This window comes from Haplochromis burtoni, unplaced genomic scaffold (assembly GCF_018398535.1).
Source record: "Haplochromis burtoni strain Fernald_Lab_line unplaced genomic scaffold, NCSU_Asbu1 Contig_257, whole genome shotgun sequence".
In the NCBI taxonomy this organism is placed as follows: domain Eukaryota; kingdom Metazoa; phylum Chordata; class Actinopteri; order Cichliformes; family Cichlidae; genus Haplochromis; species Haplochromis burtoni.
Window position 1 is genome coordinate 721,478 of NW_024582618.1, and position 26,350 is coordinate 747,827.

The window sequence follows — 26,350 nt, forward strand, 5'->3', positions numbered from 1 at the left end:
TCTTTCAAGACGATAAAAGTGTACTGGTGTATATTTTGGTGACATTCAATTCAGCATTTGCCAAAACAGAAAATAGTGATTTTGCAGTAAAACACTGAATGTTGCTATGGATTCATTGTTTACCATAACCGAACCTAATGAAACAGAATATTTTGACAAATGATGTCTAGATAACAATTCTTATGTGACTATCATAGTTAGGCAAACTCTAGTCACATATTGGGACAGTTTGAAATGTAAAATATCTGCAATAGGTTAAACCTACTTTAACTACTCTTTATTAAACCTTTATGCATTAACTGAGTGGGCAACTTTCCACATCATATGCATAAAATCCATGCGAATATTTTAGGCGTTAACAATATTTTTTGGACTCACTTATTCTTAATGTTTACACTGAGTGGATAATTTAGTAAGATTAAGTTGTGGAATTTATTTTGTATTTTTTCTCCAAATCTATACACCAAGTTATAGACCTGCTCGCATGTGTTTTGCCCTCTAGAGGTTAAGCACCACGCCCTTAAACAAGACACAGAAAGTGTTATGTGAGTCTATCTGAAGGTCAGCTGAACCTTTTTTTTATGTAAGGTCTAGGTCAACACAATGAGCGCCCCCCCTCAGTTGGTAAGGTAAAATGTAGATTGACCTAACTGGTGGTGAGTGGTAACTAAAGGTTCTTGGCTGTTGCTAGGTAAAGTTGGTCAGTGGGCGATTGCTTTGGTCACTTGCAGATAGACACAGTCATCTGTAGTATGCATGGAAACACTAAGTAATCACTTAGCTGTGGCGAAACTTTAGTGTGAAGCAAACCAAATCGAGCATGTTCCACTTCATAGTAGCAAATTACTGCAGAAAGCTACAGCATTATTACCTAAAAAATTGCAAGGAGGTTTTCGGTGTATACCTTTTTGCAACCAATTTCACCTAGAGTCAGGAGCAGCCTCCCTGCTGGAAATAAACATTTCGGTCTACTGAACAGTAGTTAACTAGGGCTGGGGTGGAGGTCATTGTCCGGGCTCTAGGCTTGCATGGCTGGAGCTTTGGCAATTGATTTCACAGCAACTGTCACTGATCTCCAGCAATAACTTGAAACTGGTTGGGAATACTCATTTTTCCAAAGTGACCAGTGGTTGCCTGGTGGTTGCCAACCAATCTCTAGCCCTTGTGTGACAAGGACCTAAACTCAATGAAAACCCCCAAACTCTAAGCTATGAACTGTTAACCCTAATAAACCTATGTTGACAAAAGCTGATTGGCTTGCATAAATGGAACTTAAACATATTTGAATTTCTTTAGTAGATAAAGATCTGCAAAATCCAAGTGGGCCAAGTTTTATCCAGGCCATTTATGAGATAGATTCCACCTAAACCTGACTTCTAAATTCTCATCTGTTGATACACAGCCACATGTTTAGGGTTCTTAGCAATGGGGGAAATTTGGAACCAAGTCATCAAACCTGCTTCAAATGTTACCAGCCGTTAGATGACCATTATCACTCCCATAGATACATGCTAATATATAATCCCAGTGTGAAACTTTAGTATACTGAGATGAAGAATTTCTTCCTTTTCACTGTCACTGTAGTTAATTCACTTTTGTGTTCTAACCTTGGCTTACTTCAGTTAATAGAACTTTACATCTTGTCTCAAGATACAATTACATTGCTATATTCATCTGTTCATCCACACAACCTTTCCTACCCCCCGAGCTCCTTGCACATAAAGTCTCTCAGTTACCTCCTCTTCCTTTCTCATGCTCCCTACTTTTATTTTCTACAACTCACATACAACTCCCAGTTGTGCTTCTCATCTTCCCCCTCTCTGTCATCTTCTTTCTTCACCTCTCGCTCCATCTCCATCTCAGCCTCTCTATTTCTTCCTCTGGCTTCTACCACTTTTTTTCCCTTTACCTTTTCCCAGCGGTGGTCTTGTGCTTTGTTCTCCAGTGGCTAATTTGACTGTTCTACTTGCCAACTTAGCAGCGGGAGCTCTGTGTATGTGTATGTGTGTGCCTGTTGCAATTCTCCCTTGCCAGGTGCTGTTATACAACACTAGTTCTTGTCTCTACACACAAACACATCCCTTGCCAGAACATATACACACATACACACACCTACAAAACGACAGCCTTTATCACTCTTTCATTCATGCATTTCATTGTTAACATGCATATGTGCAAGCTTTGGCCCTATCAGCTTTCACATGAACTAGAATGATTCTTGAGCTGATTATACTTTATATTGTGTGTCTAATCTCAGCAGTGGTAAAGATGATGATAGGAGGTTTAAATCATATATATGTCCCTTCTTCAGGGTCTCTCTATGTGACAGACAGGTGTGAAGTTAAAGCAAAGCAGCCATTGGTTCCACTAAGCGGAGTCTAATCAGCCATCAAGCATGAGATCCTTAAGTGTCTCTGAAAAGATGGGAGACACACTATTAAAATGCATATGTATCTATCCACAGAGAATGCAAATATAGAGTGAAATACTAAAGGGCACACACAGATCTAATGACATAAACCCGCGCACACACTGAAAGCTGTCCTGGTGTTCTAGTGGAATAGGTATCAGAGCACATGATGTGCTAAGCACATATCCGCACAGAGTCATGCACACGCACAAACACACATGGATCATATGAGCCTGATGCCTTACTGTCAGAGGCAGGTGTGGTCTCCAAGGACCCAATCAGTTTTAATTAACCCCTCGTGGTTTAGGGCGGGTGGGTGTGGGGTGTGGGAGATGGGGAGAGATAGAACAGCAAGGGTGGAGTGAGAGACAACCAAGTGAGGAGAAATTTGTGCTTGTCATTGCAGGAGACACGGATGACAGATGGGAATTAACAGAGAAAAACAGGAAAAACAATCCACCTCTCCTGGAAAATCATATTTGCTGATGTAGGATGTTTGGATAATGGGCTGTCTTGTAAGTCGCAGGTCTAGTTTTGCCTGAAAGTGATTTTTGTAATATGAGTCTTGGGTTCAATGATGGTTATGAATATATCTGATCATGTTTCTGTCTTTGTACAAATATAATATTGTGCAAAATCATTGAGTCAGTAATTTATTTATATATATATATAAAAACATACATGGAAATGCACGGTGTTGGGAAGGTTGCTTTTAAAATGTATTCCACTACAGATTACAGAATACATGCCCCAAAATGTATTTTGTAACATATTCTGTTACGTTACTCAATGAGAGTAACGTATTCGGAATACTTTGGATTACTTAATATATTACCAAGCTTTTTACAACTACATGAATGTACTATTGCTGTGTGACTTATTACTATTACTGAAGGTTAGCCGCCATACCAATACCAACTAGATTTTTAAATGTTAATATAAAATGAGTAACAGTAGGGTGGACATTAGGTAAGGCTGCACTTTTTGCAGCGATCTCGTATAGAAAACTATTAGTAAAGGGAACTCTGGCTAATACGTCGGGTTCCCTGTCGGCTCATAGTCGAAAACTAACTTTACTTTGTTGTCTGGGTCAACTTTGCTAGCGAGAGACAGAGAGAGGCGTTGAAAGGCTGCTCCAACAGAACAGAATGGGCGATCGTGGCTCAAGAGTTGGGAGTTTGCCTTGTAATCGGAAGGTTGCCGGTTCAAGCCCCGGCTTCGACAGTCTCGGTCGTTTTTAAAAAACTCTTTCTTCACGTCATTATGCGGGCTGCAAGTAGGGGTGACATGGGCCGCGAGATTGAGACACAGACATTAGAGCCTCTTAATGCGTGTTTTGTTTGGGTTTCCACCGGCGTGGAATTACCGAAAATAGAGAGGGGACAGCCGAACATATGAAACAGGAAAAGACCAACGTGTAATCCCTTTATTTCAACAAAGTAACTGTATTCTAAATACCACCTTTTTAAACGGTAACTGTAACGGAATACAGTTACTAGGGATGGGTATCGTTTAGGTTTTATCCGATACCGGTGCCAAATCGGTACTTTTGAAACGGTGCCGGTGCTCAAACCGGTGCTTAAAGAATGGAGAACACAAAATTGGTCCAAAAACCTCTCATGTTCAGCTGGTTTTTTGTAAAAAGATAACAATGTTAGCCTATATGGTATCACTCTTAGCTGGAAGCAGTGCTTAAACAATGGAAAAAATACAAACTTTGTCCAAAAACCTCTCATGTTTAACTGTTTCCCTCTTTTTCTTTGGTCATTTTAGCCTTTTTGGCCAGGGTGAAGGGAGTATCTGCATCAAACAAGAAGACAGCCGCATGTAACTACGACGTGTTTGCTAGTTCACCTTACATGCATTAATGTAATAACGTGGTTAGCTTACTCAACGTAAATTACACACGAACAACATTAAGCTACTCACGCAGAGAAGAACGGCTGCTGCTGCCATCAAATACGGCGTGTTACTTCCTTTGACAGTATCACAGTAGCAGCTTAAAGCACTTGTTGCTGCTGAGTTTGCATATTTTGCTGTGAAGTACAGCCAGACTTTTGACCGCTTCGCCTTGGGCATTTTTAATCTGTAGCTCTGCATAAAATAACGTACGTACCTGGGCCCGCCTACTATCCTCGGAAACGTAAAATGATTGGCTAGAAGTGTATCACAGCTCAGGGAAAAAAAGCACCGAAATAAAGCACCGAAATGTGCGCTGCTTTTCGGTCTGGTTACTACCGTTTATGTCAGAACCGGTGCCATCATGGCACCGGACACCGGTACCCATCCCTAACAGTTACTCATATTTTGTATTTTAAATACGTAACGGCGGTACATGTATATATACGGCCAAAATGGAGATCGCACAATTCTAATGAGCTTGAAAGTCAATATTCAGTATGATCACCTTTATTCTTGAACACAGTCTGAACTCTCTCAGGCAGCTTCCTTGTCATGTCTTTAAGTAGTCTTCAGTAGGAGTTCTCCTGGCTTCTTGAAGGACATTCAAAGCACTTCTTTGGATGTTGTCTGCCTTTTGTTCAATTGTCAGTTAAGATGATCACACACCACGTCAATGATGTTGAGCTCCAGGCTTTGGGGAGGCCAATCCATGACTGGTAGTGATCACTTGTGTGTTTGAGATCACTGACATGCTGATAAACGAAGCTCAAAATCTGATGGTAGTTTTCTGTATTGATAATTTCATCCTTCTTGATCTGCTGGAGAATTTGTTTTTTTAGGACTGCCACTTCTTCTTTTGTCTTTCACTTGTTCAGTTTCCTCAGATTTTTTGAGGACACTGCACCCCATATCAGCTAACAGCTCTTTGATTGTTGGTTCAAAATTACTATTTTATGTCTGTCAAATTGTGTTATTGCTGGCATTTTTTCATAGATTCTGTTATAAAATGGGAATAAATCGTTAAAGATTTAAGCTATTATGAAATTTGTTCTTTGCTAAGACTCTTCAGCTCCCAGTACTGTGACCTCAGTAAACACATTCCTAGTGAGTTTATTGTCTTTGTTAGTGGTTTCACATCTTTCTAATTACAAAAGGATGTTCACTTCTGAAATTATGGTTCCTGTTTGTCAAAAGATGCCATAATCTGCTGCGTGCAGGCAGGTTAGGACCCAAACGCAGGACTCAAGAAGCACAAAGGTAAGGCCAAAAACAGCTTTATTGCTATGCACTACCAAAAACACAAGATACAAAAAACCCCTCAAATTCTATTGAAACAAAGAACTACTCAGTTCAGGAAACACAGACACCCTGAGCACACAAATAGATGGATGACATACAAAGAACAAAGGGAAACTCAGATAATATACTCACACACGGGATAAAGAGGGAACAGATCACAGGTGGAAACACAGATGACATAAATCGAGGTTAACAAGACAAGGGAAGCAAAACTGAACACGATACACATGAGGCAGGAGACTATCAAAGCAAAACAGGAAGTAACACACACCGAGCCTCAGACACATGGGCTTGACAGAGGGACAGGAACAAAAGTAGGATGATACCAGCGATCTAAAGCCTAATTAACAAAACTAAGATCAGGAAATACAAATACAGAGCACAGCAGAATGACAACTATAAGACCCAAAACCTGGAACACAAACTTAACCACATTATAACAAAAGCCTGAATGACAACAATACACAGAACCGTAATATAAGGATAACAAATGAGAAAACTACTAAATATTCCCAAAACTCTGGGTCACAGACCCAGAACCATGACAACAGAGGCCATAAAGCAGGGTTTTGCGTAGTGATTTATAAACTGCTCTGTCAAGATAAAAGTATCCCTCAGTTTTTTGCTGTTGTTGTTGTTTTGTTTTTCCCAGATCCACCTCTTCCTCATCACATTCAGCTTAAAAAACAACAAGATGATGAAGGCAAAAATGTTCAGCTCCTGGCCCTACAACTAGATTTCATTGGTGAGTAGGTTCGTCTTTTATATACAGTCTATAATGTGCAGAGAAAGACACCAAATGCTTCCACAACGTGCACAATTGGAAAACCAAACAAAATACGTGCAGCAGACTCGAGCGCTACCCATCATTAGAACTATTCTTGCTGCTTATGGTGACCCAACATCTGACACGTTATGCTGGCACAGGGAGCCTGATATTGAGACAATGACAACCTGTATTTGCGTGCATCTTTTTCACACACTTCTCAAAGTAACACACCCTCGCTAACACAGTGACCTCACATTCATTATTGACGGGTTTACTGTTAGTGCAACTAAGGCCTGGTAGATAGAGTGTCACTCTACTGTCATTCCTATACAATCAGAGGTAATTTCTTGAGCTCGCGGCATGAAGTCATGTAAACAGATGCTGGTGAGTCAGCATTAAAGAAACCGTTTAGTCATGGCTATGACCCTCGCATCTCCTCACAGGTTTGGAGATGCCTGTTTCTTTTTTTTTTTTTGTCATTCATATCCTGAGACAAAGAGCTGTGCTATGTGATATAACTACTTGTGATGTAAGTTAGCTTTTAAATCCTCTGATATGCAGATCAAGGATGGAGACATGGTTGGGGTAATCTAGATGCGAAATACACTTGTGTGCCCTGTGTGTGTCTTTGTGTTTTGTCTGAGAACCCACGCATGTGTCTGTCAGAGTGTGTGTGTGCGGCTCCCCTGGCTGAGCCAAATGCTTCACTGCTTCACAAAGCAAATCGCAGCTAATCAAATAAGAGCCCTCAACAGCAGCACAGGGACGAAGGGTGAAGAATGGAAAAACTGTGTGACTGGAGGAGAAGGTGGTGGAGGCTGTCTAGTGGCTTTGAGATATCCTGGATAGTAGGAGGGGGTGGATGGATACACACACACACACACGTGTGCTCGCCCACACACACCCACGCTCACACGTACACCTGCATGCAAGTGTGGTTTTTCTCATTTACACACAGGTAAGTGCAAACACATATCCAGTGCCTTTTGTCTGTCTTATCTTTATGTCTTAGCTTCTTAGAATGTCTTCATAACCTTCAGTTCCATCGTTTCCATGTAAGCAGGAGAAAGTTGTGGGAGAAAGTTTTAAAAAAATATTTTAAAAAATGATGATGAATGAGTAACACTTTTCACCACATCCAAGGCTTAATGGATGGCTCACAGCATAAATAATTTGACTTCCCTTTTTTTTTTTACCTTTAAAATAGATGGAATTGAGATACTACGGTGGTCCTGAGAGATCAAATGCACTGTAACTTGAGAAAACACCAACACAAAGGAACTAGAAAAAAAGAGTGAGCTTTTTGCTGCATTTCTTTTCAAATGCAACAACTATTCGACTTTTTCAGCATTTTTCTTTTGCCTGCTGTTTTTTTTAAGGTGCAGTAAATTTGACCTCTCAGGGCCACTGTCAGAAACAGTTTCTGGAGGAAGAACTTTCTGGTCAGAACAGTACCTCCAAAAACTTTTTGTGAGCTCCACAACGATCTAACCAGCAGTTTTTCTGGCTGAGAACCTGGCAGAGCAGCAGGCCACATTGAGGAGATTGGTCCAGACTTGTTTTCTGCTCTGCTTCTTGGCACCGATACTGATGCTGTGTGAGTGGCACAGCTCCAGGACCGTCCTGGCTCGTTTTCTACGCTCTCGTCCACGCTCAGCCTCCTGACACGCTGCCCTCTGGCTAGCCCTCTGTGTGTGGGCACGATTGTTGGACCTTGTGAGGGTTCATGCAGTTGTATCTGTGTGACTGGCCTAAGTCTGGGTGTATAATTGTGTTTGTGGGGGGCAGTTGTGTGCCCTCCTCCTGTCTGCCTGTGGGACAAACGGCTGCTCCCTGCGACCACAGAGACCGAAGGCACGGGACAAGAATGTCTTTCTCTGACCATGTGCTGGATGCCAAGATGCACACACATAAAGCAACAGACATATATGCTGAACCACAGATTTCTTTATTATTCCATTGTGAATATATTGTAAACATAAATGTGAGTGCATTTGTTCTTTAAGGAACTCCAGAAAAATGTTACTTGGCACTTTTATTGCTGCCTTAATAACTTGGCTCTGTTCTCCCTTTTTTTTCTTTTAAAGCAGCTGTATGTAACAAAGGAATAATACAAGATCTTTGGAAATGCACTCACTGACATTCTTGCAGATTGTTTGATGAAAAGATTAAAAATAAGAACTTTTATGATAATACTTTTAATATGCAGTAAGTGTCAGGATACTAGATCAGGGGTGTCCACCTCCAGACCTCAAAGGCTGGTGTCCTGCAGGTTTTAGATGTGTCCTTGATCCAACACAGCTTATTTAAATTGCTAAATTAGCTGAATGGCTAAATGAAGTAACCATTTGATTCAGGTGTGCTGACCCAGGGTAATATCTAAAACCTGCAGGACACTGGCCCTTGAGGCCTGGAGTTGGACACCGAGTCCAGCAAGGCTCTGCTCAAAGAAAAAATACTTGATGACTATCACCATTAATTTTTTATTAACAAACACTGTTTCTGCTCTTGCATTACCTCATTATCTACTTGCAGTTCCCTGTGCATGTTGGGTATAGTTTTCAGAGGGCAGGTTTACTCTACAGCTTGATATTGGTAGCATCCACTCCAGCCTCGTAGCACAGCCTTAGCAACGCTAACAGCTAGCTGTTTTTGGGCTAGAGAAATGATAGCGCTGTGTGTTTTGAAGCTGCTCTGTTAAATACCAGGTGTCCTTGATCATGTCTGGAGCACATTTGGGATTTTTTTTTTCAATATGAAGTGCATTCAATATAAAGTGAATACTTTCACAGCACAGTTTTGCTCTTTCTACCATCTTGCTAGCTGAGGTTCCCGCGTGCTGACACTAAAACATAGCTGTGTGTCAGGAAGGGAAAGAAAATGATAACAACAGATTATATAAATTTTACATCTAGTGCAGCATGTTACTCAAGTAGTAAATGTGTTACTTTTTAGTACATTACCCACAAACACTGCTAAAAAAAAAGTCATATATCGTTGGTTAAATCACTACAGGGCCTGGAATGAATTTGCACACAAAGTAAAAACTTAAATTCCGTGTCCTACAAAAAGTCCTTATAAAGAAAAAAGAATTTTGTAAAATAAACTTAATATTATGTCTTCATTTTTTAAAGCAAAGGGTGACAGCTGAGGATCTATACTATTTTATATCAGTTCATTGTGTGCAAGGCTATTGCTGGTTGCTTGTTAGCCAAGCATAAAGACAAGAAAACTTGGAGCAGGTGAATATTGTTCCATTTTTACCAAATTTGAGGTAACTGGACAAGTGGAGAATAAATGAAGGGTACCAGAGAGATGGCCCTCTACCTGATCCTTCTACCGAAAGCATGGCAGCACAGTCTGCATTAGGAGACAGGAGAAGGTGCTGTAGGTCACTTTTCTTTGTTGCTACTTTTACACTTAATTTGCGTCTTCAGGCACCAAAACTACCTGATTAGGTTTAGAAGAAGAACATTGTTAGACGTGAACTACAACACTCACCACCTGCTTCAAAGCTCCATTTTCTTAGTTATACAAAAGAGTTACACGTCTCAAAGGAGTCTCCATAAACAGAAGTGGTGCAGGCATTTAATAAACCTTCATTAAAATACATTTCTTTCGAGGTCACTCTGTCATTAAAAAAAGAGTAATATGAATCCATGCATGCACATCACATGCATTTTGTTAACATTGTTATTGATGTTGGGCTGCTTAACAATGATAATCTTCCAAATGGGAATACAGTTGCAGCACTACACTGGAGTCGCATCCATATCGGGCCTAATTTGCTGATAGAGCCTCTGAAGATGTGCGGTATGCGGTGTGGCGGGCATACTGTACAGTCTGTGTTTTTCTCAAGTTCGACCTCACTCATTCTTAGCAACACTGTTGCTGAAAGAAAGTCAAGGATAACAGAGTAAAGAGAAATCTAAGGCCTCCAAGGTTAAGGCACTCTGAACGCTGAAAAGCATAACAGAAGTAATGAAAATGGTTAAAAAAATGCTCCTGCAGCGAATGACTAGTTGAGAGCGGATGATCATAGAAACAGAGGAGAGAAAAAGGCGGTGGAAAAGAGAATGGGACACATCTGATGTGACTTAAGCCCCAAGCATCCCTGATATTATAAGAGCCTCTTTGGCCTTCAAGAATACATATGTTTTTATATGTTTTCATGATTGCCATCTGTGCGTTACTGTTGCAATTGCACTCATTTGCACGCCTTTTTTTCACATTATGCCCTGAATGAATAAAAATTAGCACATCAAAACTAAACAACATCTGGGGGGGGGGGGTTTCTGGACGGACGTATGGAAATACGAGATCCAGTCTTCATTTTCGAGGGACTAAAGACTCCTCTGGAAAAACTACAACAATAAAGCGTTCATTGAGGGAAAATGCGTTTTTAAAAAAATCTAGCACTTGGAGTAATGATTCTCATCTTATTGTATATAAACATGACCATTTGGACACTGCTCAATTATGCATTTGGGTGAGTCCTTGATAATCTTTTTCAATAAAAGAACCCCCCCCCTCCACTTACCCGTGTTACACCTCAGCCCTTTTATTCTAATTTACCATCCGTACTTCCTTTCAAAATGGATCAGGCAATCTAAATGGAACCCTTATTAGCATTTCATGCATAAACAACAGCCTTTTGGAAAGATTATTTAGGTGTATTTCCTCCCTAAGCCCCTCCTCTTGTGTCAAGCCAGGCTGGAGAGGCATTAACAGATGGCCAGACCACTGAATATCACCCCAAGTCTTTTTTTCCCCTTATCAATACGTGATGGCCTTGGAAACCAGGGACGGATTACAATTTCCCGCCAGGTCAGAGAGGTGAAGGAGAATCCTAATGAAGATCTTCTATGAATGCATGTGCTTCAGTGCACAGTGAGGACATTTATTTTATCAGTGAGCTCCTTCTCTTATCCGTACGTGTAATCACTCGTGCACAGGGGTTCCTCAGGGGCTATAAAGCAGCCGTAAGACTTTCCCACTGTTGGTTTTTGCTTTGTGGCACAATGAAGCCTCTAATTAGGGACCCCCATCATGTGTCTTCTGTCTGCTTTCCCTTCCATATAAAGAATAACCGTGTGGTTTTGCACAATGAGCGGGGAGTTGAACCCACTGTCTATGTCAAGCTAGGAGGAGTGCTCTTCAGCAAAGCTGGCTGACCCCGTTTATGCCTGACTCTAATCAGAAGCTGTCCAGAGGGTGCCATGAAGGCAATAAAACACTGACTACACCCTCATCTTGTGTCTGTTCCCTACCTTTGCCCTTCTCCATGGGCCCACAAGCGCACACACACACACACACACATAGGCACACTCAGACCTATGCACAGCCTCCCAGAGGGGCACCAAAGAAGAGGTTATAAAGCATTATAAGCCAGGTTAGCCTACAGTGACAGCACGACTTGTTCCTTCTCCTTTCAGCAGGTCCGCATGCTGGGCAGTCCCAGCCTCTCATCCTCCACGCTGAATAGAACCACGGGGCTCTGGCTCCACAGAGATAGTGTTATCTGGGCCACCACGGGGCTCCAATCGCAGCCGTGTACACACACTCCCAGCGGGCAGCACACACATCACCAGGAGTACAGACAAAGAAGCCCGTGGACCAACACAAACATTGCAGGCGTATAATGTAACGACACACACCGACATGTGCACAGGGTCGCAGACAAACAGAGCCAAATGTGAATTCACACATTTGCACACACACACACACATAGGATTGAGCACAATGGATGGCTTTTTCCACTTCACTGTGAAAGTGACACTGATCTTTCCCCTCCTGCTTTCAGGCAGAGATTTTATTGGTATAAACTTGCCTTTGACTCTCATAGTAGCTGCATGTCGATCAGCTGAGGTGATTTTCTCAAATGCGGGGTGGTCACCGGTCACACGCCTCAGCCTTAAATCTGGCCGTAGTCCCCGCTGTTTTAAGGAATCCGAGTTATTCCACCCATTCCTGGAGATCTCCACACATGACCTGTCGCTATTGGGAGCCGTGAGCCAGAGGGATGGAGATAAGCCCGTTTTCGCCTTTTACTCCAGCAATTTCAATTAAAAAGAGATTTGAGGTGGAAAAGCACATTTTCATACAGGGCATTCAAACAAAATCCTGGAAAAGGTTGAGATGAGATGTGGAGCTAAGTTATGAGGGCTTTTTCTAACTGCTACAGACACATCTCTTTCTGGGGAAAATGGGCCGTGTAGTTTTCAACAGGCTTGACTTTATAAATGTGACGCTCCTACTGTCTCCTTCTGTAGTTCTTATTTTCATAACACTATTGCCACTATACAATAATATATATCATATATAATACAAATCCCATAAAATAGATGCATATTGATTCGAAGATATATATGCATATCTAGGAATTTTAACATGAGGCTTTCTTAATTGTGTGTGCACAAAATTGCACATTAGAATGCTTTGTAACAGTACAATGTATTTAATTTCCATAATCATTTGGAGTTGACAAAAGTGTTGATTAGAGAATTGTTGTTTGTCCTCTCATTACACTAATTTGACCCTGAAGCCCACAATCAACACATTTAATTAGCTGCAAAGACTGTGAACTTGCCACAAACACAGATGCAATCACTGTACTTTGCATAGCATGCCAGTGACTTATCGTTTTTTAAACCTTTTGAGCTCTTATGCATTGAGAGTCCTCAAAGTTGTCCAGCACATACAGATCATTCCAAATTTCAGGCCTCCAGGGTTTGAAAAACTTAGCCTCATCAGTACTATTTTTTAAATGCATTTATAAAGCGTCTAAACGCTGACTCCAGATCAGCTAAATTCTCATCTTGTTTCACTAGCAGGTTAATTTCTTTTTCACTTGGCCCAATACTTGATTTATATTTAGCATGCTTTGCTCAGTGTATCATGTTAAGCAGTCATTATGGCTATATTAGCAATCCCAAGTTAGCATGTAGCCCAGGTCAAATGCTAACGCATGCTTTTAGCACAAGACACTCAGTTTTAACTTCAAAGTCTAAGCAAAATCAGAAGAAGCCTTAAAGTCTCTACTTTATGGAATAAAAACAAAAAGGTTATAAAGGATGAATCGATTATATCTGTTCGCAGCATGAGGTTTCTTTATTTTTAGCAATAAAACTGATCCATAAGCATCTACCTAACCTGTATCTTGACTTAAATAAGAGCTAGGTATTCTTTGCACTGAGATGATCAAACATCTGCACCATCAGACAGCAACAGGATCTATACGAGCGTCTCCTTTAGAACTGAAGTAGTCGTTTCTTTATTAAAGTGGGCATTCTGCAATCCTCTACAGAGCAGAGCTGTTCAGTAGAGACTCCAGAGCTCTGGGTTGGCTTATTTCCCAGTTAACCACATTTTAATGGGTATCCATACAGGAAGTTATTCACAGCAACATGGCAGCTCGAGACCACAGACTGTCAATGACATTTAACTGCTGGCAATTTGAAGAGCGCTTGTCCTGTGTTAAAGTTTTCTCATCTTTGAGGCAAGCAATTGAAGTGACTGCCACAATGACAGGGAGGGATACTGCTGATTGACATCTGACAGGGTGATAGATACATTTGAGGGTTACCTGGGCAACTGGATTATGGAAATTCCACCAGTGACAGACCAGCAATAAGAAATATGCTGTGGACACGCTGTGGCTGTGGAACTTAAGAAGAATGGGTGGCTGTAGGTGATGGTAATACCTCCAACCTCATCAGCACCAGCACTGGATTATATTCTAATGGTGAAATTTTTAATACTACAGCTGTTCCAGTATGTTGCTTATACTGCAAAGAACACACTGTTAAGCCTTATTCATAGACCCTTACTGTACAGTTAAGGGGAATGCGTAACATAGAATAAGACAGGAAGATAATATGCAGAAGTTCATGCACTCAAAGGCCAATCACATGGTAGGAACTCAATATGTTTAGGCACGTACACATGGTCAAGAATCAGAATGATAAATAAAGGTGATTTAAGTAACTTTGAATGTGACTTGGTTGTTGGTGTCAGCTGATCAACCATCTCTAGGATTTACACAGGATGGTCCAAAAAAGTGTAAATGTCCAGTGAGCGGCAGTTCTGTGTGCAAAAATGCCTTATTGATGCCAGAGGTCAAAGGGAAATGGCCGGACTGCTTCAAGCTGACAGTAAGGCAGCAGTAACTCAAATAACCACTTGCTACAAATAGAGTAGGCGGAAGAACATCTCCAAACATGTCAAACCTTGAAGCAAATGGGCTACACTCAGCTAAGATCAGGAAACTTGGGCTACAATTAGAACTGGCTCACCAAAATTGGACAACAGATGATTGGAAATTATGTTACCTGGTCTGATGAGTCGATTATGGTAGATTGAAAATATGGTGTAAACAACATGAAAGCATGGATCTCTCCTACCTTGTATCAGTGGTTCAGACTGGTGGCGGTAGTGCAGTGCTGTGGGAGCTTATTTTCTTGGCACACGTTAGGCCTCTTAGTATTAACTTGTAAATGCTGCAACCTAACTGAATATTGTTGTTGACCATGTCCATTGCTTTATGACCTCAGACTGGTTCTTTGAACTTCACAAAGAGTTCACTGTACTCAAATGTCCTCCACAGTCAGCAGATCTCAATCCATTAGAGCACCTTTGGAATGTGGCGGAACTTATGTCAATGAGGAATAAAACCTCTGAGAAATGTTTCCAGCACCTTGTTCAATCGATGAACAATTAAAACAGTTCTGAAGGCAAAGGGGGGCCAACCAGGGACTAGCAAGGTGCTTCTCTGCAGTGAGTGCAATGATATAAACATACTTTTTATATTTATGGGGATGTCATCATAGTTTTTGTTCATAAAACTGATCATTTCCCACTTTATGACCAAACATATTCGCTATTTTTTTGGTCTGTTTGGGTTTCTTTGCATTTCAATAACATGACCAATAGTTCCTAGATTGTAAGATAGAGCTTGACCCCTGTTCATCCAATGACCACACTGCAGAGTTTGGCTTGATTGTTGCATACTGAAAAAAAGCAAGCAAAGACTCAAAACTCCATGCAAAACATGGTCAGCTTCATGAGTTACTGGCAGCTGCCTCCCAGAAGGTTTTGCTATGATAATGATTAATTTATATCCTCTTCAACCTCATTTAGAGTTAAAACCGCAGTGCCATTAGCTACTCAGCAAAATGAATATTATGTGAAAAAAGGTTGTCCAGTCTAAAGGTAGAATGAGCTATTGTCTTATGTTTGCTGTACAGGTGTTCATGCTATTATATCTACCCGGGTATGTTTCAAATGCCAGGCAAGTGCAGGCCTGTCTGGACTGATTAATGATAAACCCTGATAGACCTTTTATCTGTTGATTGCACACACACACACACACACACACACACACACACACACACACACACACACACACACACACACACACACACACCTCTAACTCAAACAATAATCCTGACCACCCTGCTCTGTTGCTCACCACCACGTGTTGGTGTTTTAAGATATTTCAAGTAAAGGATGATTTCTTTAATTGACACCATTTATTGCATTATGGCATGATTGCATTTTCAAACAGCTTAAAAAAGGTACAAATGAAATAACATGGTAAGATTAAAGAGGTCATGTCACCCACCATAATGATACAATAAGAAAGTCTGGCCATTAACTGATGAATTTATGCATCTGTCCCTAAACCCTCCTCCAAGATTTCTGATCGGATTTCTTTTAAACAAACCTCACAAATTAAAGAAAAGTAAAACCTACACTAATGTAATCAATAAGGTCAAAAGAATCCATCACCCTGTGATCGAAAACAGAACTCTGAGAAAACTCCAAGTTAGCTCCAAATCCTCTCACACAAGATCCATGTGCTGTGAGGGCACAACAGAGACGAGACACTTGGGAAAAATTCAGAAGTACAGGGAGTCCATAGGCCTCTATCATCAGGCTAAAGACTGATTTTCAAATCGTCAGCACAATGTGCTCGTTCCCACCTGATTTAAAAAAAAAAAAAGTACATTAGAAAGCAAACACCAGCGTTCTAACAATGCCAGTGACACTGATGTTATTAAATCTGCTCCCTAAAACAATCTCAGCTGCAACTCTGCCAAATGTGGCGCAACAGAACTGAAGCACAACAAATGCTACATCCATTTTAATCCTGGTGGTAGGCGGCCTCTTCGCCGTATGTGCTTGGCAGCCTTTCAAAAATGGCGGCTTGGCTGCTTTTTAATAACAGAGACGGCCCGGTAGTGGTGGGAAGGGTTAATCGTCACAGAAACTCTAATAAGCTGCATATCGACAAATTTGGCGGAATATTGTTTTATAAAAAATCCATATATATATATATATATATATATATATATATATATATATGAAGGAAAAGAGAGCAACAAACAAACGCTTGCCAGTTTGAATTATTGCAGTGTCGAGTTCATTTGCAACACATGTGCATTGTTTTAATCATGTGGTCAGTAAATGTTCGAAAGTATGACTTTAATACCGTAAAAAATTAAACTAAACATCTTGAACATAAGCTGTCTTTCTTTCCTAAGAAGTGCTGCCTATCAAAGTGCATAATGTTCCATTTCATGACCCACCAACTGCTCCGGTTTTAGCATTGCAATACATAACTGTAGACAAATGGCAAATGATCTTGCCTAGCTTCATGCTATATACTTATATATCTATATGTATATATAGATATATATATATTAAATTGACTATATAACAGCATCTTAAATGAATGAGTTCTAATCTCTTACAACGATATATTTTTTTTCCTTCTGTCTCCATTTTTGCTCCTTCATCCTACATTATCACATAACATGAACAATTGAGATGAATGGCTGATTTCACTGCATGTTAGTTAAAAAAAGAGTTAATGCTAATGTAGCACAATAGAATCCAGTATGTCAGTCCTGTAGTGACAGTGCTTTCTCAATAAGCTCAGAGGGACGAGAAGCTGCAGTCCGGCCGGGTTCAACGCTCATCCTTGTATTCAACCTCCACCAAATCCAATTTAAAGGGTGAGCATTTGTCTCTTCTTCATCATCCTTCCTCCTTCTATTCCTTCTACGCTGTGATATGAGTACATCTGAAAATTGAATTTGGTACGTAAAAGTCTTTCTGTTCTTTTTGTCAGTTCTCCTATTGTTTGAGTATCAGTGCTGCGTCGTGCTGCACGCTGCTCCCTGTAAACTGACAGGGAAGACAATGGAAGTCTATGCCAGGTAATGATCAATAATCATCCAACAAGCTTTAAAGTCTTTTTAAGGGAAGAAAAAGTGACAAATTAAAAATGCAGAGTTCACTGCAGTAGAACTGAGGGGTGGGATATGATTGTAAAATGGGGCTGTAGCTCTAACTTTTATCCTTAAAGATAATACAGACCACATGGACCAGCAATCAGAGAGGTCATTGAATGTAAAAAAACAAAACAAAAAAACACCAAAATATCAAATAGAAGTCAGTGTGGTTAGGGTCAAAGGTCACAGGTAGCTCTCCACTCGTTCCCATGGCTGCATCTCTGTGAAGAAGCCCTCGCACAGGCTGAAGCCCTGATCCAGAGTCAGCGGAATAGCCTGTGCCTCCTCTTTTATCTCCTCCCATGTTTGCAGCATCGCTTCTTCTGGCTGCTCCGGGAAGAGGATGGAGGGCTCGTCGAAATGCTGCAGCTGCAGCTGATAGTGGTGGTGGTGTTGGTGGTGGCTCTGGAGCAAGCGATCTGGGTCCAGCTGCTGCTGCTGTGGCTGCGGATGTGCGTGAGGCACGTGGAGCTCTCCCATGCTGACCGTACACTCCATGGAAGCAGCGCTTAGGTCCATGTAGCCATAGGATTGGTGATGGAGGTTCATGTGCTGGCTCTGACCCATAACGTCCACTCCTCCACACCATCTCCCCTGCCTGCCCGGCCCAGCGAGCTCCATCTCGCAGCCCAGGGAGCTCAGTGCCGTGTTGATGTCCAGATCTTCGAAGGTGCTGCAGCTACCGCCGAGGACGTCGTCAAACACGGAGGACAGATCAAAGTCCCCTCTCAGGACATCTGCCTTGTTGGCCTCTGTGGCTAGCAGAGGGGACTCCGTGGCCCTCAAAACCTTACTGTTGCTGTTTTTTGAGGGCAGGTGCTTCCGTTTGCCTCCCGCGCCCTGGTAGGGGCAGCCGTTTTGGCTGGCGTGGTAACTCTGAACTAGTTTGCTCTGCCTGTGGGCACCGCTGTTGGTTCCGCTGCCGCTGCTGTAGTGGTTGGCAGACATCCTCCTGCGCTTGAAGATGCCATTGACAAACATGTCAGCATACTGAGGATCAATCTGCCAGAAGCCTCCCTTTCCTGGCTCGTCCTTCTGTCTGGGGACCTTCTTGAAACACTTGTTGAGGGACAGGTTGTGACGAATCGAGTTCTGTAACACACACACAGGAACACAACGTGATTTAGCGTGGACCCCACCGGCTTTGAGCAAATTTAAGTCAGTCATGCAAAAAAACCTGAATATGCCACTTTGAGAGGGAGATGGGCAGGTGGGTGTTGGGGAGGTGAGCCGGCGGGGGTGGGCATTGTTGTTGTTTGTATGGGGAAGCAAATGTACCTAATGAGGCTTTCTAGTAACAGGCAGCTCTGTGCATTTCAAACATGATCAGCTGTGCTTAGCTGCCATCTCTCTCAGGAGCCCTCATTAACACGCACGCACACACACACACAGATTGGAGTGCTTTCTCCACCCCATCACCGTTCCCTTCAGACAAAAACCCTGCGAAGAGCACTGTCTAGGAGGATGGAAATTTCAGATGGATTAAAAACACTTGTCATGGAACTCATCAAAGGCAGAAATGAGACACTAATCCTGCAAAGAGACAAAGAAGGGGGGGGGGGGGGGGGGGGGGGGGGTCTGAGGTTTTCAGTTATTATAATTTAAGTTCCCCCCACACACACTGATAAAACAAAGGCCTCGTCTGATCTCCTGTGGCCTGAATATGCCGTGTATGGTGGTGACACTGAAGTCAAATTGCTGGCCCTTCTCTCCCTCACTCCACCATTTAGCAGATTCATAAATAATAGAAGAAGAGTTATCCGGTCTCTGTTACCTGCCAGCTGGGCTCCGCGTGTCTGTAGTAACAGAAATTCTCCGTGATCCAGTTATAAATGGTGGACAGAGTCACTTTGGGCTGCTTGCTGGCCTGCATGGCCATGCAGATGAGAGAGGCGTAGGAATAGGGCGGCTTGACTTTGGGGTTGGTTTTGTAGTCGATCTCCACCGGCGGGCTCGGCTGAATCGGGATCTGCGGGTAGGCGGGCGTGGGGTGCGCGCCGCAGGGAAACCGCGGAGCCGCCGCGGTGGAGTCGCTGCCAGAGGTGACGGGGCTCCCGAGGTACAGAGGCATCCCGGTTGCGGCGGTGTCCCCGGCTGGGGGGCTGGAAGGAGAGTCGGTGCCCGGTCCGGGGAAGGCGAGGCGTTTGATGAAGAGGTGCTGCTGCGAAGACGGACACTCGAGTCCCGCGCCGCTGGGACGCTCCGGGTCTGCGCTGAGGATGGAGAAATTCTGGAGCCAGTGGAGGCTGGTGAGGCTGTCGTCAAGGGGGGCAGACTCAGACCCAGAGACGTGATCCTCCGGGTAAGCCGCCAGCCATCTCTCCTTAAACTTGTTGGCGATGTCGGGGCTCGTCAACACCGGCATCCTGGCTTTGTACACGCGGCAGAGGCTGAAGACTGTCAGAGGCTCCTTAAAACTGGCATTTAAAGTTCAGCGCTGTCTCAAGGCGAGAGGAAAAGTAAAGGAAAAGAGCGCAAACACGGTCAGATAAACGGATCAAACCGTGCCTCGCGTAAAGGTGTCGAATGGATAATCAGCAATTAGATATTTGCGAGCATAATGAGCAGAATGCGATCAATAAATGTGCTAAAGATGCCCGTTTGACCTACCTGCGATGTAGCCTCGCTGGAGGAGATGCTCCGTGTGTGCACCTGTTGCAGTGAGTCCCTGCCTCTCCTCTCCAAGGACTCAGCGGCGCATCCACTCTCTGCGCAACAAGTGCGGCGGGGAGGGTGGGGGCGAAGAGCATCCAGCAGCTGAGGCAAGCTCACATGGAGGCAAAAAAACAAAACATACAGAAGAGAGGCGGCACTTAGGACAGATCCATGCTACTGATTCGACCGCTCGGCACTACTGGAGTGGAGGGAGGTCAAAGACGTGAGGAGGTGTAGGGGTTGTGAAATAAGTCTCCGGAAAATCTCCAGGGACTGCTCACTATCCCTTTAAATGCGCTCTCGGGGAGAGATTTCTGATTGGTTGGCTGTATATCATGGCTTCTCGCCTTTACTTCAGGTCTCTCTCTCTCCCTCTAAAGACGGCCCCAGCAATGACTGTCAGAACACGAGTGGGGTTGGTGCACGCAGGCTGCGGTGCAATAAGGTCAGTTTAGTGGTTTCCTGTTTGTCTTTATTCTAGGAAGCAGGATAAAACTGTGACACCCCCACCTCCACCTCCTCCGCGCGCCTCACACACAGCATCCCCGCCGGCGCTGAAAGAGGCGCGCCACAGGTCCCGCGCGCAGTTTGCACCTGCAAAGAAAGCAGCAGTTAACTGATAAGCTCACGCTTCACGTAGCTTTTTAAATTACAGCTGATACTGTGGTGCTGTCAAGTTTGAAAAGGACACTGTTTAATTGAATCTGGCTTTAACCTGATGTGTGTTACTGGAAATGTTGATATCGATCAACATGTCGAGTAAATACAGAGCCAATATTGCAATACAGATACCGATACTTCTAACCGATGGCAGCTTACCTATGGGAGAGCGGTGCTGCATGACTTGCCAGATGAATCATCATCAGTTTTTCAAATTCTGAGCACATTTTAAGCACCATTAAATGACTGTGAGTTTTACTTTCCACAATAATTTGTTAATACAACAAAACACACCTTTTAGCTCTTCGTGTATTTTGAAACTAGGTTTTTTGGATATCTAAAATGTAAATATAGAAGCAGTTTGGGTCAGCTTCTGTTGTTTAATTGTGATATGGACTATAAATCAAATAGATATTACAGCATAAAAAGGATCAGACATTTCTCATAGTGCATGTTTGAGGTATACTTTTTCAAACCTTCCCCCAAGAAAAAGAAAGAAATATTTTATTTAACGCAGTTCAGTGGGCTGCATACTGAATTTAGTGGATAGAAACAAGGTATCATGCTAGTATCGATCCAATACCGTGTTGATATCGATACTATCGATATGTGTATCTGTCAACTGCCACTGTTTGTTTTCTGGTGTTCTGCTGAGTGATGCATCACCACAGGTTCAGAGTATTCACTGGACTCTCATCAGACAGAAAAAATGAATGGATGGTTGTTTTTCTGCAGGTTTTGTTTTGCCCTCCAGGGAGTTTAAAATTATTTCTAAAAGGTTCTGCAAAATATGCACAAAATATTTTATTACTTTAATCAAGTGGCAGTATAAACCTAGATCTGTAAAGCTTAAAGTGATATTCATTGATTACTGTATCATTTTATGCATGCATATGTTTAGAGTAAGGTGCATAGAGCTTTCACACACACTGTGAATATTTTAAAATATATGTGTGTGTGCTGTAGTCACATTCTGCGCAGGTTAAAAAACATTAGAGACCAGTGTTTTTCAACTGTATGCAGAAGAGCATATTTGAATCATGAGGAAGCACTGCCTCCCCGTGGACCAATTCTGCATTGCACCTACAAACCAAATACAGGTAGAATGAATGGAAGAAAGAAAGCACTGATCACTTTCTGTTGGGGTACACTTTTCTTCCCCCTTTTTATTGTCACAGGCTCACGGAGTATCATGCAAAACTGTTTTGCAAAATGTGTGAAAGACTGGGACAGGGTTGGCAACGTATCTTTCTCTTGAAACATTGGATGCAAGTACCTGGGAATGTGAGGGGAAAAACTGTAATTAAACCTTGCATATTACATCATTAATGGCATATTGCATGATTAATGGTCAACAGAGGCAATTTTACCACTGCTGTGGCCTGCATGCATTAATGATTTTCCTTAAATCCTGGGAATATTTTCAACAGTATGCAGAGCTAGCTAAATCTCTTCCTCCTCCTCCTCTGACTTACTTTAGCAACACATCTGCGTGAAGCTTGAACATTTGGAGTCCAGAGGCCGACAAGAGCTAGCTTTTCATCGCACTGCACCAGCAAGCCCTTCAGGCTCTACAAAGCTTGTAGAGCCTGCGCATGTAGGCCAGGTGTCACATCCCTTCAAGGAAGCCTGATTTCTATAATGTTTCAGGTTTATTTAGGATCTTGACAAAGGGCTTGCTGGTGAGACAGGGAAATGTTTGTACAGCTGTCCTTATTGTTGCCAGGATTCCCACTGTCCCTCAGCAGAACCAAAGCACACATCTCAAGGGCTGAAAGAGATGCAGAAAGCTGGTAGTTATTCCCTGAACTGAAGTCCCCCACTGTGACTCAACAACCTAACATTACCAACATTAGACTTTTTAACACTGCAAGTCTTCCTGTATCTTTAAAGAGGACCTGTTGTCCTTCTTCTTATGTCCTGTAGTAGTATGGAACATAAGTCTACATATACACTGATGGAGGCTCATATTAAACATGGCTAAAGCTTTAAATAGTCAGTAATAGTCAGTTTTCTACCCATTTAATCTATGCCATGCTAAAACTTCCAGTTTCAGACAGTGGACAGACAGAAGTGCTGCATCACTGCACTGCCCAGCATAATATAAATAAGGATCATTTTCATGTGGGAATCACACAAACAATCTAAGGATAAAAATATTTAGAAATGATAACAAAGGATCTCAGTACTGTAGCTGTACTTTAACTTCAGTTTCTTTTTTTAAAACTTCCTTTGACCAGCAGGTGTCTCTGTTTCCACTCTTTGCTCCATCAAACAGCCACAGCTGCTACAAACAAATGTTTACAGTTTACATCCATCCATTCGCTTCCGCTTATCGTTTTTCAGGTCCGTGGGGGGCGCTGGAGCCTATGCCAGCTGTCTTAGTGCGAGAGGCAGGGTACACCGTGGACCGGTCGCCAGTCTGTCGCAGCAGGGCTAACGCATATACACAGACAACCATATGTACTCACATTCACTCTCTTTGGGCAATTTAGAGTTTCCAATTCTTTGGACTGTGAGAGGAAGCTGGGGAGAGAACATGCAAACTCCACACAGAAAGACCCCGGCTTGATGGTGGAATTGAACTCAGGACCTTCTTACTGTGAGGCACCGTGCTGCCCTTACAGTTTACACTTACCCACAATTCCAAGCGCCGTGTGTGATATCAGAAAGCTTGTTTTACACACAGTCTGCACTAAATCTGATGTTTTAGAAGTATGCTGCCTTAGCACACTCTAAACCGCCCACGTAGTTGCTCATTTATTGCCTTTGACTTAAATGCTGAGCGCAAACCAGACGGGAGTGTTTCCAGTCATTTAATTGGCCCAGTGTAACTACCCTAATAATCTATTGTTTATTCATTGTCACAGAAACCAGGACTCGACTGCGTTCTCACATTATTTCATATTAATTTCATTTGTTTAGAGATTTGAAATTATACCCTCATTATTGTGGTAACGTATAACTACTGAATAACTACATGTGGATTTAAAAAACAAAACAAAACACAGTTTACTAAAAAAATGAAATGCTACCGATTACCTAACCTGTTGGCAAGTCCTTGGGCAAGTGAAAGGGGAAAAAAGGGGAATTTGCCCTGCAACCCATCAATGTAAACAGAGACTGTTATTTCAACAAAGGAGAAATGAGGATGCGAAAGGCTGTAGTACCGCACTGATACGCTGCGGCACTGATATGACACACACACACACACACACACACAAATACACAAAAGTGAGAGGTAGTTTTGTGAGAAACTGCCCAGAGCAGACACGACGCTATTCACCCACGGCTGTCGACTGTCCCGAATTTAACTCGGAGCGATGTAATTGGCGATGGTGGATTTGTTTACCATATTTGGCGAGGTAGCGACACAGCGAGCCTGGGAATTGGACGAGAGCGGCCGTCATTCACAAAAGCCTCGCCTTCTGGAGCTTTACAAACAAAGCGCGTGCTCACGGGATTTGTAGTCCAAAACAAACCCTTTCTGAGATTCCTGCGGTGTGAGGTTAAGCCCCGTTCGCGACGAATTTCACACTGTGGGTGTGCCGTGTTTTCAAACCTTTTTACAAATGTGAACTGTTTTCGTTTAATGTGCGCGTAGGTGTCAAAATTAACCGGAAGCAGCCGGATAAACACACGCCGAAACGAGACCCTTCCCTTGCGGCATACAAGTCCCACCGGCGGTGCTCTCACGTGATTGGCTGCGTGCTTTTGTCAATCAAGTCTGGTTCCTTCCACTACCGCTCCTACAGTAAATATTTGTGTTTGCTCAACCGGCTGTAATGGTGGACGACTGAGGCAGAGGGAACGGAATACAACTCGAGTGAAGAAAGAGGAAAAAACGGTCGAAAGTCTGCTTCAGAGCCAGCCGCCGCGAGTAGGACACGGGCTTCGTCGAAAATGGATGAACTCAAACATCAAGTCATGATTAACCAGTTCGTCCTGACGGCGGGTTGTGCGGCAGACCAAGCGAAGCAGCTTTTGCAAGCGGCACATTGGCAGTTCGAGGTAAAGGAGTGTGGGGGGGGAGCCAGAAAAGAAAATAAAGCTCGAGCGGCTTAACGTTAGCAGCCACACGGCTAATGTTTACGTCTCACCCACTGCTAGCTTTCATTTAAGCGTGTCTGCATACCCTTACCCATATTTATTTTTTTAATTTTTTATGTCTTTTAAGCTTTTTAACACTAAACAAAGCGCTAGTGTTACCCCCTCCCTCTTTTTTAATGTGGCTACTTTCATGCTATAACTTTGGCTGTATTTAAAGTAGAGCTATCTGTGCTTTAGCTGAAGTAAATCCGTTGAGAGTACACAGTAACGCAGTACAGCTATCCAATTAGACCTCACTCTAGATTAAATACTATAATCCGATACATGACAGCAGTGAACAGGCGAGGCTAGAGTACTATTACGCAATAAAGATGACCGCCGTGTTGTATCGACTAGCCTACAAAGGACTACTTTGGTACATTATAGTCTGCGCTCAGTCGGCCATAGATCAAGCTGTACTTTTATTTTTTCTCTTCACAACACGCTCGTTGTATTGTGTCATAAAAACGCGCATTACAGCAGAAATTGCCCGGTAGCTGTGTTTCTTGCTTCTGGCTGCCAGTTAAAAATGTCATTTGTTTTCTGTGTTTCGTTTTAGACTGCCCTCAGTGCCTTTTTTCAAGAAACAAATATTCCATATGGCCATCATCATCAAATGGTGAGTGTGAGGAGGATGAAGAGGAGAAGGGGGTTGATGACAATCTAGTTCTTCTAAATGCATACCCTTCCTTCTTCTCTTTAGACACAGAATGTTGTTTAGGCTGGTGTCTCTTTAAGGCTACCTGCTCTGCTTGTTTTGGGTGGGATGGGGGCAGGGGAACAGCCCTTATAGGCCTAGAGATATGATGTTGTACTAACAATAACAAAGCACATGTCGGCCATGTTGTGAGCTTCCAGAAATAAACACACTAGCAGGCATGCAGCAGCTACACACACAAAGCAGAAGAGAGAGAGGAAGAGAGATTGTGTGTGTGTACACAAAGGAGGAAGAATGTTGAATGTTGGATTAAAAAAACACCTCATTTTTCATTGTATTAGCTGGACTGCATAACGGAAGGAAGGGCCTCTGTTTCTGAGTAAGCGAGAAGAGGAAAAAAAAAACCTCTTTCCAGGAAGACAGCTGCCTCTCTCAAATAGACCCTCGTGCTGCTGCTGCATTTGCCGTCAGTAATTCACCCGTTTTTGTCTCATTGCGTTGTAGCTGCTCCCCCCCCCTCCAACATAGTGCACATTACAGGGGAGACGAATCAGAGCACAGTTAACAGGAAGGCGTTTGTGCTGTAGGAGACTCTGTATACACAGACGCGC

General features: G+C 42.8%; 2 protein-coding genes across 2 annotated transcripts in view; one reads left to right on the forward strand and one right to left on the reverse strand.

Moving 5' to 3' along the window:
• Nucleotides 1–16,754: 16,754 nt before the first annotated feature.
• foxj1b (forkhead box J1b) lies at nucleotides 16,755–20,633 on the reverse strand. Its single transcript, XM_005939107.3, has 3 exons — nucleotides 20,288–20,633; nucleotides 19,452–20,114; nucleotides 16,755–18,769 (listed from the first exon to the last, which is right to left on the reverse strand). The coding sequence occupies exons 2-3, from the start codon at nucleotides 20,040–20,042 to the stop codon at nucleotides 17,861–17,863; spliced, it is 1,500 nt and encodes a 499-aa protein (XP_005939169.1). The 5' UTR covers nucleotides 20,043–20,114; nucleotides 20,288–20,633; the 3' UTR covers nucleotides 16,755–17,860.
• A 3,925-nt stretch (nucleotides 20,634–24,558) lies between these two features.
• Nucleotides 24,559–26,350, forward strand: part of ubald1a (UBA-like domain containing 1a) — a 19,156-nt gene continuing 17,364 nt past the window's right edge. The window contains exons 1-2 of the mRNA XM_005939106.2: nucleotides 24,559–25,003; nucleotides 25,641–25,700. Of these exons, the coding sequence (XP_005939168.1) occupies nucleotides 24,896–25,003; nucleotides 25,641–25,700 (168 nt within the window). The 5' untranslated portion in view covers nucleotides 24,559–24,895. The remainder of the gene's footprint in view (nucleotides 25,004–25,640; nucleotides 25,701–26,350) is intronic.

Excerpts from the sequence above, each read along its gene's own strand:
- foxj1b (XM_005939107.3), bottom strand. The coding sequence starts at position 20,042 with ATGCCGGTGTTGACGAGCCCCGACATCGCCAACAAGTTTAAGGAGAGA. Across the intron at positions 18,770-19,451 it reads ACGCGGAGCCCAGCTGGCAG|AACTCGATTCGTCACAACCT; the intron begins GTAACAGAGACC and ends TGTGTGTTACAG.